This window comes from Cavia porcellus, unplaced genomic scaffold (genome assembly GCF_034190915.1).
Source record: "Cavia porcellus strain 051 isolate PalLab524CR breed Dunkin Hartley unplaced genomic scaffold, mCavPor4.1 scaffold_3, whole genome shotgun sequence".
Classification (NCBI taxonomy): Eukaryota; Metazoa; Chordata; class Mammalia; order Rodentia; family Caviidae; genus Cavia; species Cavia porcellus.
In genome coordinates, this window is record NW_026947486.1 from 92,289,014 (window position 1) to 92,299,247 (window position 10,234).

Below are 10,234 nucleotides of genomic sequence, written 5' to 3' on the forward strand. Positions count from 1 at the left end.
CCAATATAATGTCATATTTTAAAATCACTATGTCACAATTTGCAGCATTTTGTCAATGAGATAGTTTTGTATGCCTATGGGTGACTATTTCTATTTTATCTCCTATTGAACATTTTATGACTTTTAGGTGGTTTGTCTGAAGACACTTTCTTTAAAACTGTATATTTCAAGCAATAAACACTTGTCAAACCTATAGAATTCCCCCACAAGATTTATCGCTTGCACCCATTTTCATCACATCCTTCTCAGTGGGTTTTGCTCTGCATTGTCTATGCCTGCATGCACCCACTGGGTTTATTAAGGAAATTAGCATGTACCCAATGCTCCTTTCTGTTCTGTAAGATATTGACATTTTGACAACAAGCACGAAGAAGTGAGACAGATGGGACAGAATTGCATTGAACTCCTTGCATTTTATTTTTCAGGCTGCCTCATTCATCAAGCAACTCCACTTTGTGAAACAAAAGATGATACATACAAAGTCATTACCAAATGTATTTATTGCTGAAAACATGAGATCTTTTGAGAAAAGCGAACTGGCTAAAAAGTCCTGAAAGTGTTCAAAAGTAGATAAAATAGAAGACACCCACCAAAACTACAAAACAACTTTTAGTAGAAATCTTAACTTTAATTAGCATGTTCTTAAATAAATTGCTTTTTAAAAAAAATCCTTTCAATGATACTGCCAGAATGCTAGGACATTCAAACAAATGCCAAAAGACTTAGAAGTGGGCTGAATTTTATTTGAACAGGTTACTAAGCTTAAAGGTTCTCCTTGTAAGCCTGTGGTGAATCAGTTTGAGGCCAGCTGACCTAAAACTGATTTGGGGTGCAAGCACTCACCTCCCTGCACTGCAGTCTATGGGCACAGAGACATCATTGGCCCTCAGAGGAAAGGAACACCTCTCCTGAATGTGACCTCCAAGAGTAAGGGCAAATTGTCAGCTTTTAACTCTTTATTATTAAGACATATTTACATAGAACAATCTTTACAAACACAGTGAACACAATATGGGGAGGGGCAATTTCTTAATGAAAAGAATCTTAATATCTTTGTATAAATTAGTATAAGAATCATACACAACCACTTTAAATAAGACAACATCCTCGCCCCACCCCCTACCCACCTCTGCCCCTGTCTCCCATCTTTCCCAGTCATCATCCCTCTTCTGTCCCCTTCCCCATGGGGCTGGGCTACAGGTCATGGCAGGATGATGAGGGATGGGACACAGAAAGGAGGAGGAGAAGGAAGGTGGTCAGGTCCCTAGTGGGACTACCAGTGGCAAAGGAGACTTTTTGGACACTGGTCAGCCCCACTGCATGCCCAGATGGATTGGAGGCTATGCCCAGCCTGGCTTCCCAGGGTAGGCCTTGAGGTGGCAGCAGTAGCAGCAGTAGCATCAGCAGTAGCAGCAGCAGAGGGAAAGGAAACGTCTGAGGTGGAGGTGGGGCATAGGCAAACAGGGATTATTAAGGGACTTGGGGTGACCTGACTCCCCCTTGCCCTCATGAGTACGAGGCAAGCGTCGGGCTTCTGTTTTCCCTTTTCTCTGTCTTGGGAGGCCAGTGGAAAGAAAGGCTGCTCAGACAAAAGCCAAGAGGGCCCCCCTGCAGAAGAGGCTGTGGAAGACCCGTGTGAAAGACAGGGCCTCCTGCAAGGGGCGCTATCCAGCCTGCACATCTTCCTACCGGTCTTTACTTCCTTCTCCCCCTTCTTTTCTTCCCCCTTCTCTGCCCTCAGACCCCCCAGAAAGGCCACTAGGAAGGAATGTCCAGTCCACATAAAGTGGATGCTATTGAGTTGGTTATTTAAGGCTGCCTCTGGCTCCTGACGAGCAGTGTTGGGGTCTAAATATTAGTCCCAGGGCCTGAGCTGCCCTGTTAAAGTGCTCCAGGCCCAGGGGTAGTGCTGGTCACTCATGGAACCTTCCAACCTATGGAGAGCAGGGAAGGCCAGGGAGGTGGGAGTTGTTTTGTCTCCCCTCAATGGGGCAGTTTGCAAGCAGCTTGCTTCTCCTTGCACTTCCCAGCCACTCCCCCATAACCTCAGCAAAAGGCACTTTGTGTGTTTTGGGAAAATATCAAGAGGTCAGAGGGTATCACGAAGTAGGACTTGGGAGACCTGGTCCCCATTCTGGCTCTGCAGTGACCCTGAGCAAGTCATTCTCCTCTCCAGGCCTCTGTTGTCACAAGCTTTTTTGCATAAGGAGGCTGAGCTGTGTGATCTCCAAGGGTCTTTTCAGCTCTGGTAGTCTATGATTCCTGGTCAAAGCAACCCTCTTGCTCAACTTTCACACCTGGGAGGGTAAACAGTCACCCCAGGCCCAGCACCCTCACTTCCTGACTCAGAGCTTCAATTACCATAGCTGCTGATGTGCGGGGCCTGGGAAGGGGGCACAGTGTGACAAAGTACTTCCTGGGCTCCTCATTCACTTCTTCCTTAACTGGACCAGACATGGGGATGAGGAGGCCACAATGGTACTCTTCTCACTTCTCCAGTGCTTCAACCCCCTTCACCAGGGCACCCAATTTTGATGCCCCTACGCACCCTCTTTGAAGCCCTACACCCACCCCTCTAGTTAGAATCTCTCCTTGTGCATCTCTGATCCCTGTCTAGAGGCCAAGTGAGGGATCCACTGACAAAAAAACAAGGATTTGCAGGAGCCCATTGAGGAAGGGATTGTTTTCTACCCAGACCTCAGGGCAGATACAGCAGGGAGAGCCCAGTGGGGGTCCGTGGAAGCATTCATTGGGCTTGGTGGGGAGCAGGGAGTGTGGCGGGCTAGGACAGGCTGGGTCTCCAAAGTCAGTCCAGGCAAAAGCCAGGAAGATGGGCTTAACGGATCCTTATGAGAGAAACAGAATCATCAGAACAAAGGGCGGGACCACGCCGTTATAAGAAGCTGGTGGGTGAGGAGAGCCGGGACCATCAGCAGCTAGAACAGGTGCAAGACGAGAGCTGACTGGATGTGAGGGCTCCAGAGAAGCAGACCGATCTGCGGAGTGGAGACAACCACAGTGCGCTGGCACATGAGGGACCCTCCAGTCCTAATGAGACAAAAATGACAAGAGAGAAGTCAGGAATACATCCTAGGTTGAAGAAATTCCTCCAGGAAAGAAGAGAAAATAGCCTTCATCCTACCCCCTCTCCCACTAACCCTGAACCTGACTCTAAAGCCCGGGGCCCCGAGGTGGTGTCCCTCTGGGCCAGCTGCAATGGGAGCGGCTGCAGCTCTGGCCTCAGATGCAGGTGTGGGCGCTGCTTTCTCTGGGGCCACCTGTCTCCTTCCCCAGCGCTGGAGAACCACAGCCATAGTTTCCTCTTATCCTGGGCCTGGAAATTCTATGACTCTTTGCCTTTTTCCTCCTCGCCCTTCGGCCTGAAAAAGTTCCACACTGGACACTTGTGGGTACACCCTGGGCACCCCTCTCCAGGATTTCCAGACCTCTCTAATGGGCTAGCCTGTCCAACCCCAGACAGTAGGAGGGAGGGGAGCCAGCGCTGACCTGGGGAGTCAGGAGATCTACCCCAGGTGTCAAGCCCTTCTCAGAGCCTCAGTCTCCCCTCTGCGAAGCAAAGGCACTAGACAAGTGTTCTACAAGTTCCCTGGCAGGATTGCTTGCTGAATATGTCTGCCCAGTGATGAGTGGCAGGGTCATAAGCTTCTAGGGTGTCCCGCTCCTCTACACTTTAACACTGCCCAGGGGCTCTAATAGGTACCTGCTTCAGAAAGGCATGGGGCCCTTATGGGAGAGGCGGGGTCGCTGGCGGCGGAACTTCCTCCGGCCCCCCTGCCAGGGCGCTGGTCCATTCCTGGAAGCCCTTGGCTGTACCAGGTAGCTGACTTCCTCCAGTCCCTTCCCATCAGGAGGCTGCAGCAGGGGCACTGCAGGAAGAAAAAGACCTGTGAGCAGGGAAGGGTGATGGGAACAGCAGGAGGCCTGGGAGGGGCCATTTCTGCATGCGGGAGTACCCTTTGTAGCTTTTCTCTTTTACCCTGATGAAAACTGGGGCAATTATACACTGCCCTGGAGCAAGCAGAACCCCCTTCTTAGATCTCACTACTGAAGAAGCTGATTTGATGTCCTTTTGACAGTTAAAACATGTTTCTGACAGACACCCACAGGTTCTTTGGAACAGCATTGGGGGTGCTCTTTGGGCATCAAGGCTGTCCTTGAGGGGGATGCAGGAGGCAGTGACCCCCATGACCCATAACTGGTGCACTTCAAACATTTCACACAAACCCTACAATGAGTCCTTCTCTGTGGACCTATCACCCAGATTCCAGTTATCCAGATGGGATCGCATATGTTTCATTGTCCCTTTTCTTTTTTGTTGGCTGCAGTACTCTAAAGCAAATCCTGAACATCATGTCATTGTACTCCTATGCACTTCAACAGGCAGAGTGACCCACTTTTGACTACTGGAGATCTCATACGGCACCCTGGTATCCTATCAGTGGTTCTATATCTCTCAGGCTCGCTCCTGAGGCTTCCCTATGAGTGTGGCTGGAGTATCTAACTCAGCCTGCTTTATGCTTGGCTCTACTCAGCCTGTGACCAGATTTACTGGCTAAGAAATATTTCATGAATGAATGAATAAATAATATTTATGCGCCAGGAAAAGGGTGGGATGTTGCAATTTCCCATCATTCCCTGATTATGTCTCCCATCCTGTGTTTGACGTGAATTTCATTCCAACCCCAGGTGGCTTCTACTCTTTTGTCTGAGGCGTCTGGCTACATCTGTTCACATCTGGGTTAGAGTACAAATCTCCTGAGGCCAGCCTAAGCCCTGGCGATGAAATCCAAGCAGTGATGGGTATACTTGGTTATAATAAGGAAGAAGGCACTCTTGGCAAATCTCACAGAGCCTGCAGCTCAGCCAGAGAAGCCAAGCTGGCACCTAGCAGCAGGTAGTGTGGGGAGATGAGATGGTGCTGGAGGAAAGGCAGATGTGCAATGCCCAGTTTGGGGCTGGCCTGCAGAACTGTGGCATCTGAGACTAGGATGAGTACCAGTCTCTTCCCTCACACCCTCTGATCTGCCTTCAGCTATATCCCTGTCCCTAATTCATTGCTATCCATCCAGCAATCCCCTCTGCTAGGTTACAGTTTCCATACAGCCTCCCATCGGCTGCTCCTCTTTCCCCCTCCCCTGCCTCCAACGCCCCCTCGCTCTGATCCCTCCTTCGCTCTAGTGAGTTCCTCACTGCTTGCACACAATTTCCAGGCGTTTAGCCTCCTCTTGGGCCAAAAGTGGGCGAGGTATGTCCTTGGGGCCCACTTTGCCCAGGCTCTAGGATCTGCTGTTTTTCCTCCTCAAGCACACCCAGACTTGCACACTTCCTCTGCACACCCGTGTTCTCTAACCCTGTACTCTTTCCTTTTTCACCACAAAGAACCATCAGACCCATTAGGAGGCTGCGATTTACCAAATTCACTTAGTTAACTTAGCCATACTTCGGTGCTGATGGTCATGGTGGATTAATGTGTCAACTTAACCTCTAAACTTACAACTTCCAGAAGTTAAAACAAAAATAATCTTAGCACTTTGGAACACGATAGATGGCCAGGACTAAGGAGGTTACTTCCGTGTGATTGATCTAGAGTTCCCTTTGGGGTACCATCTGTGAAGGGCTTGGGCCTGGGGAAGAAGAGGGAAGGACCTTCAATAAGTTCCCAGCCCAGCTTCTTCACCTCGGGTCGTGAGTTCTAGTGTCCCCTCAGGGTTTACCCTGTGTCCTGAAGGTGGACTGGAATGCTGCTGCTGAGGGGACAGTACTAGAGATGTATTCAGGGTGCAAAATGATAGAGACTGTGCGAGCACGTGGCCAGGTAAAAGCAGAGGTCCCCAAGGGCCTTGAAAATGTAAATGAAGCCTTGGATCTCTTGTCCATGCCTTCAACTACTGGGGGAGGGATACAGTGGCAGCGCAGGCATGGGGCAAAGAGGCCCAGCATTAGGGAAAGGAGAGTGTCACCCCCATGTGCTTGCACCCAAGCCTGTTTCTGTGGCAGTCAGGAAGCGAGAGCTGGGGAAAGGGCCCTATGGGTAGGGAGGTCACGAGCCAGGATGGGGAGCAGGGATGGTGGCTCAGACTGTGACCAGGAAGATGTCTGGACTCTAGGCCTGCAAAGAGGAGCCACCCTGAGCTCACTGAGTACTAGCCAGGCCCTAGACAGTGGCCACCCCAAAACCCCTTGCCTCTGTACCCCACTGACTAGTGAGATCATTATCCTCATCGCAGGAAGTCTGCAGGCTTCTCCTGCAGGCTCTCTGCACCCATCACCCACCTGTTTCCTACTTTTGATGCTGAGTCTGGCTCAGTGTCAGATAAGCTGACACCTGAAACCCTGGCTTTGTCCTGTCCAAAGGGACGAATTAGAGCCTGTTGATTCTCATGGCAGAAGTCATTGTGGTACAAAAGAACTCCTCTTTAGAAATGGGGACCATCCCCAGTTCATTTTGTCATTTCCCCAACTCACTTGCTGCTTAAAGGGAGGCAGGAGTCAGTTGCTCAAAAAGCTCCAGCCTAGAGGGATTGGAGTCATTGCCCACTGAAGTGTCTTCAACAATGAAGCAATGGCATCCCCAGGCTGTAGCCCAGGGGAGACACACCCTATCCTGCTTCTCTTGCCTTCCATCCTGTTCTACAAACAGAGGCCCCAAACTACTTTGTCCTTGGCCCAGTTGTGCACACTCTCCCCAGACAGGATCATCAAAGTGGGATCCTGGAAAGGAGAGAACTAGATTCACTCTTCATGAACCTCGAACTCCAGCCCAGCCAATGCACAAAGAGGTACATCCGTGTGACTTTTCAGAACATCCCATCCTCACCAGGAATGGCACACCTGTTTCCCCTCTGGATCTGGCCTGTATTGTGATTGCTTGAAAGCCCACATTTGTGTTCTGGTGGAGACTCCACTGGCAATGCCCCCTCCACCATTCTGTGGCACTGCATGGGTCTCTAGGACAAGGTGCCTTTCCCTTGTCTGCTCAGCCTTCTGCCCCACTGGGCTTCTCCAGGCCCCTGTGCTATCTCTTGGTACCAGCTCTTTTTTTTTTTTTTTTTTTTTTGTCTTTTTCCTTTTTATCGGTACCAGGGATCGAACTCATGACTGCCTGCTTACAAGGCAGGCGCTTATGCTGCTGAGCTAAATCCCCAGCCCCTCTTGGTACCAGCTTTGCTATCTTGGATACATCAGGCTCTGGAAGCCTGGCCCTCACCTTGAGTTCCTTTAGTCCTTTGTTGCCGAAGGCCTGGCTCAGGTTATATGGGTGCTTAGCACTTAGAAAGGAGGATGTGGTGGAGATGCCCCCTGGTGGGAGGGGTATAGTAGCCTGTCCTCATACTGCCACTGGGATTGCATGCTTTGAGCAGGGGCTGGTAAGGAGGACCAGGAAAGGAGAAAGAGAAGGGAACACTTGGTGGGGCCCAGCAGCTCTCAGATTCAGAAGAGCAAAGTGTATCCCAGGTTAGGAGTGGTGGCCAGGGTGGAGAGGTCATTCCGTGTTAAGAAGAATATGAGGAGAGAAGAGGCAGCATGACTTTTAAGCCTGGAACTTTGGTGATCCTGTCTGAGGAGAGTGTGCACAACTGAGCCAAGGACAAAGTACTTTGGGGCCTATGTTTCTAGAATAGGATGGAAGGCAAGAGAAGCAGGATAGGGCATCTGTACCTGGACCCAAGGCGCCTTGGCTTTAGGAAAGGTCAGAGGGCAGAAACACAGCGGAGATCTTGGAAGTTTCCAGTAACAAGCTTAAACAAAAATGTGAGATGCCCCGATTCACGGCATGTGAATGTACCGAAATTGGGGTGTGCAGATGACCTAATGAGAAAGTGTGAATAAAAACAAGAAGTGACAGGGTCTGGGCCAGAAGCTCACAGAATTCTGGCAGCCCAGCCAATTTTGCTTCCCTTGAAGCTAGCTCTGTGCTTTACCATTACTTCCCCAACGGCTGGACCACTAGAGGGTTCACCCAGTGTCTGTTGGCCAAGACTCTCCTAGTGGCTTCTGAAGGAGCACCAGGTGTGCAGATCTGCAAGGCCCAGCTCCCTCTGGGGCAGCCTTCCTGCACCCGGCTTTTTATACCCTGAAGATGCCACCGTGGGCTATTTGCCTGTAGTGCTAATGGTGCAAGTGTCTTGTCTCGCTGACTAACTGGCTCCTGGGAAACAGGTCCCAGTGGTGTCTTCATTCATATCTTTTGCTCCCTTTCTACCACTGCATGCATAGAAGGAGTTTCTGAGGAGAAAGCCTGCTCCTTTCCCCCCACAGAGGTGGCTGGATCAGTGCTGGCTTCTTGAACAGGGGTTCACTGGACAGCTACCTAGGGGCAGGAGGTGCTCAAAGGCAGGAAGTGCTCCCAGTCAGGGGCAGTGCCTAAGAAGAAGAGCAGAGAAAGGAGAAGGCCTGCAGAGAGGCCAGCAGCGTTGGTACACCCCGCAGAGGCTCCCAGGCTGTGGACCATCTTGTTCTGCAGGGTTAGGAACCAAGTAGGGCCGTGTGCCTTTCCTCTAGGAAACTTGCTGCCCTGCCCTCTTCGTCCCTTGGCTTTCACCTCTTGTGACTCCAGTCCTGGCACTGACATTAGTCCACCTGGTCTTAGCCTTCTCCTTCTGTAGTGCCAAGCAGGCAGCAGTGACAGCCAGATCACAGGACAGCGGGAGCTGGCAGCTCCAGGAGACACTGACGCACTGGGCAGGGGCTGCTGGAGCATGGGTGGGAACCAGGCTTGCCAGGTGTGTGTGGGGGAGAGTGCTACAGGTCGGGGATAAAACAACTCCCCTTGCCAGAGCTGCATGGAGGTGTCAGATCAGGTGCCTGGCTTGCTGTTTTCTGCCTGAGACAGGGAGATGAAGGTGAAGTTTGCCTGTGCCTGGGGCAAAGTAGAGGCTGGAGCCAGGATGTGAACGAGCCAAGACCCTGGGGTGGGCTAGAGGCTCTGGGGAGGTCCTCGTGTGCAGAAGCAGAGGAGGAGGCCTGGAAGGACCTTGAGTCAGGGAGAAGACCAGCCTGGCCCGGCCGGGGGAGGCTTCCTCTACTGGCTTCCAGGCTGCAAGGAGCAACAGCTGGGATCCAGGCTGCCACTGCCCCCTCCCGCGCTCCTGCCTATGCAACAAGTGTCACGTCTGCATGTTGGCACATCATTCCCTGGACCTGCCAGCGGCCCCTAGCTTCCAGGAGCCTGCAGACCTTCAACGTGAAGGAGAGCTCGGCCCACGCAGCTCAGCTCAGTTCCCTCCATTGATCCAGGAGGGGACCAGGGCATGCTCCATGCCCCCCACCACGAGGGATGCAGAGTGTGGGGTACTGGGTTCATGCCTGTGGCCCGGAGCACCTCGGACTGCAAGGGGCACTCAGGAGGGGCAGGATGCCTGGCTGGTGATGGCAGAGGCCCTGTGGAGCCTCTTACAACCCTTCTCAGAGAAAGCGGTCCCCGTGGCCTGCCGCCCTTTAGCCCAAGGCTCCCTGTCAATCTGCTGCCTGCAGCTCGTGGCTGCTCCTGCGCTGCTCACGCCGAGCTCCCTAGGAGGCGGGGAGAGCGCCAGTGGGGCGGAGGGAACAGGGCGCACTGGCTGCCGCCCGGGGGAGCCGCAAAGAAGCACAGGCCAGCGGGAGGGCGAGCACTCACCTCCACACACCGCAGTCAGGGAGAGCCAGAGCAGCAGCAGCGCCTTCACGCAGAGCCTCAGATTCATGCTGCTCCTCGGACCGCCCGCCCGATGTGCCGGTGGGAGGGCGAGGAGGCCGGGCACCCCAGGCAAAGAAAGGCGCAAGCCGCGGTTGGCGCGTGCGGGTGCTAAGCAAGAGTGTGCGCACCCCAGCAGTGCAGCCGGCTACCAACTGCCCGCCTGCTCTCCGCCTTCGCTCTCCTGCAGCGTCACTCTGCTGCTGAGGGGCAGCGCAGCGAAGCTGGCCTCAGAGGCTCCAGAGGCTGTGGCGAGCTTTTCCAAGAGACTGGCTTTGCTGTGCCTCAGCTCCAACTGCGCGTGGCCCAAGCTGCCAGGGAGAATGCTACCCGCTCACTCCAAGAGCTGCATTTTGTAGCTTGTGGTTTGGCTGCAAGCCCACTTGGTCATGTGGTCATTGGGAGGTCCGGAGGGGGGGCAGGAAGAGGGAGAGGGTGCAACCCTCCAGCACCACGCCCCTCCCAGCACGCACAGTGTGGCCCCCGCCAGGACTCGAGAGGGAACCCCGAGGTGGCCCCATAACAAAGGCTGAGCAGCCG

At 52.8% G+C, this 10,234-nt stretch overlaps 1 protein-coding gene across 1 annotated transcript; it reads right to left on the reverse strand.

The window, feature by feature from the left end:
* Positions 1 to 393: 393 nt before the first annotated feature.
* Positions 394 to 10,031, reverse strand: Apln (apelin). Its single transcript, XM_003462239.5, has 3 exons — positions 9,638 to 10,031; positions 3,722 to 3,887; positions 394 to 3,048 (listed from the first exon to the last, which is right to left on the reverse strand). The coding sequence occupies exons 1-2, from the start codon at positions 9,702 to 9,704 to the stop codon at positions 3,727 to 3,729; spliced, it is 228 nt and encodes a 75-aa protein (XP_003462287.1). The 5' UTR covers positions 9,705 to 10,031; the 3' UTR covers positions 394 to 3,048; positions 3,722 to 3,726.
* Between the last annotated feature and the right edge of the window lie 203 nt (positions 10,032 to 10,234).

Coding starts and splice junctions, on each gene's coding strand:
- Apln (XM_003462239.5), bottom strand. CDS start 9,704: ATGAATCTGAGGCTCTGCGTGAAGGCGCTGCTGCTGCTCTGGCTCTCC. Junction 3,888..9,637: donor CCTGACTGCGGTGTGTGGAG/GTGAGTGCTCGC, acceptor TTCTTCCTGCAG/TGCCCCTGCTGCAGCCTCCT.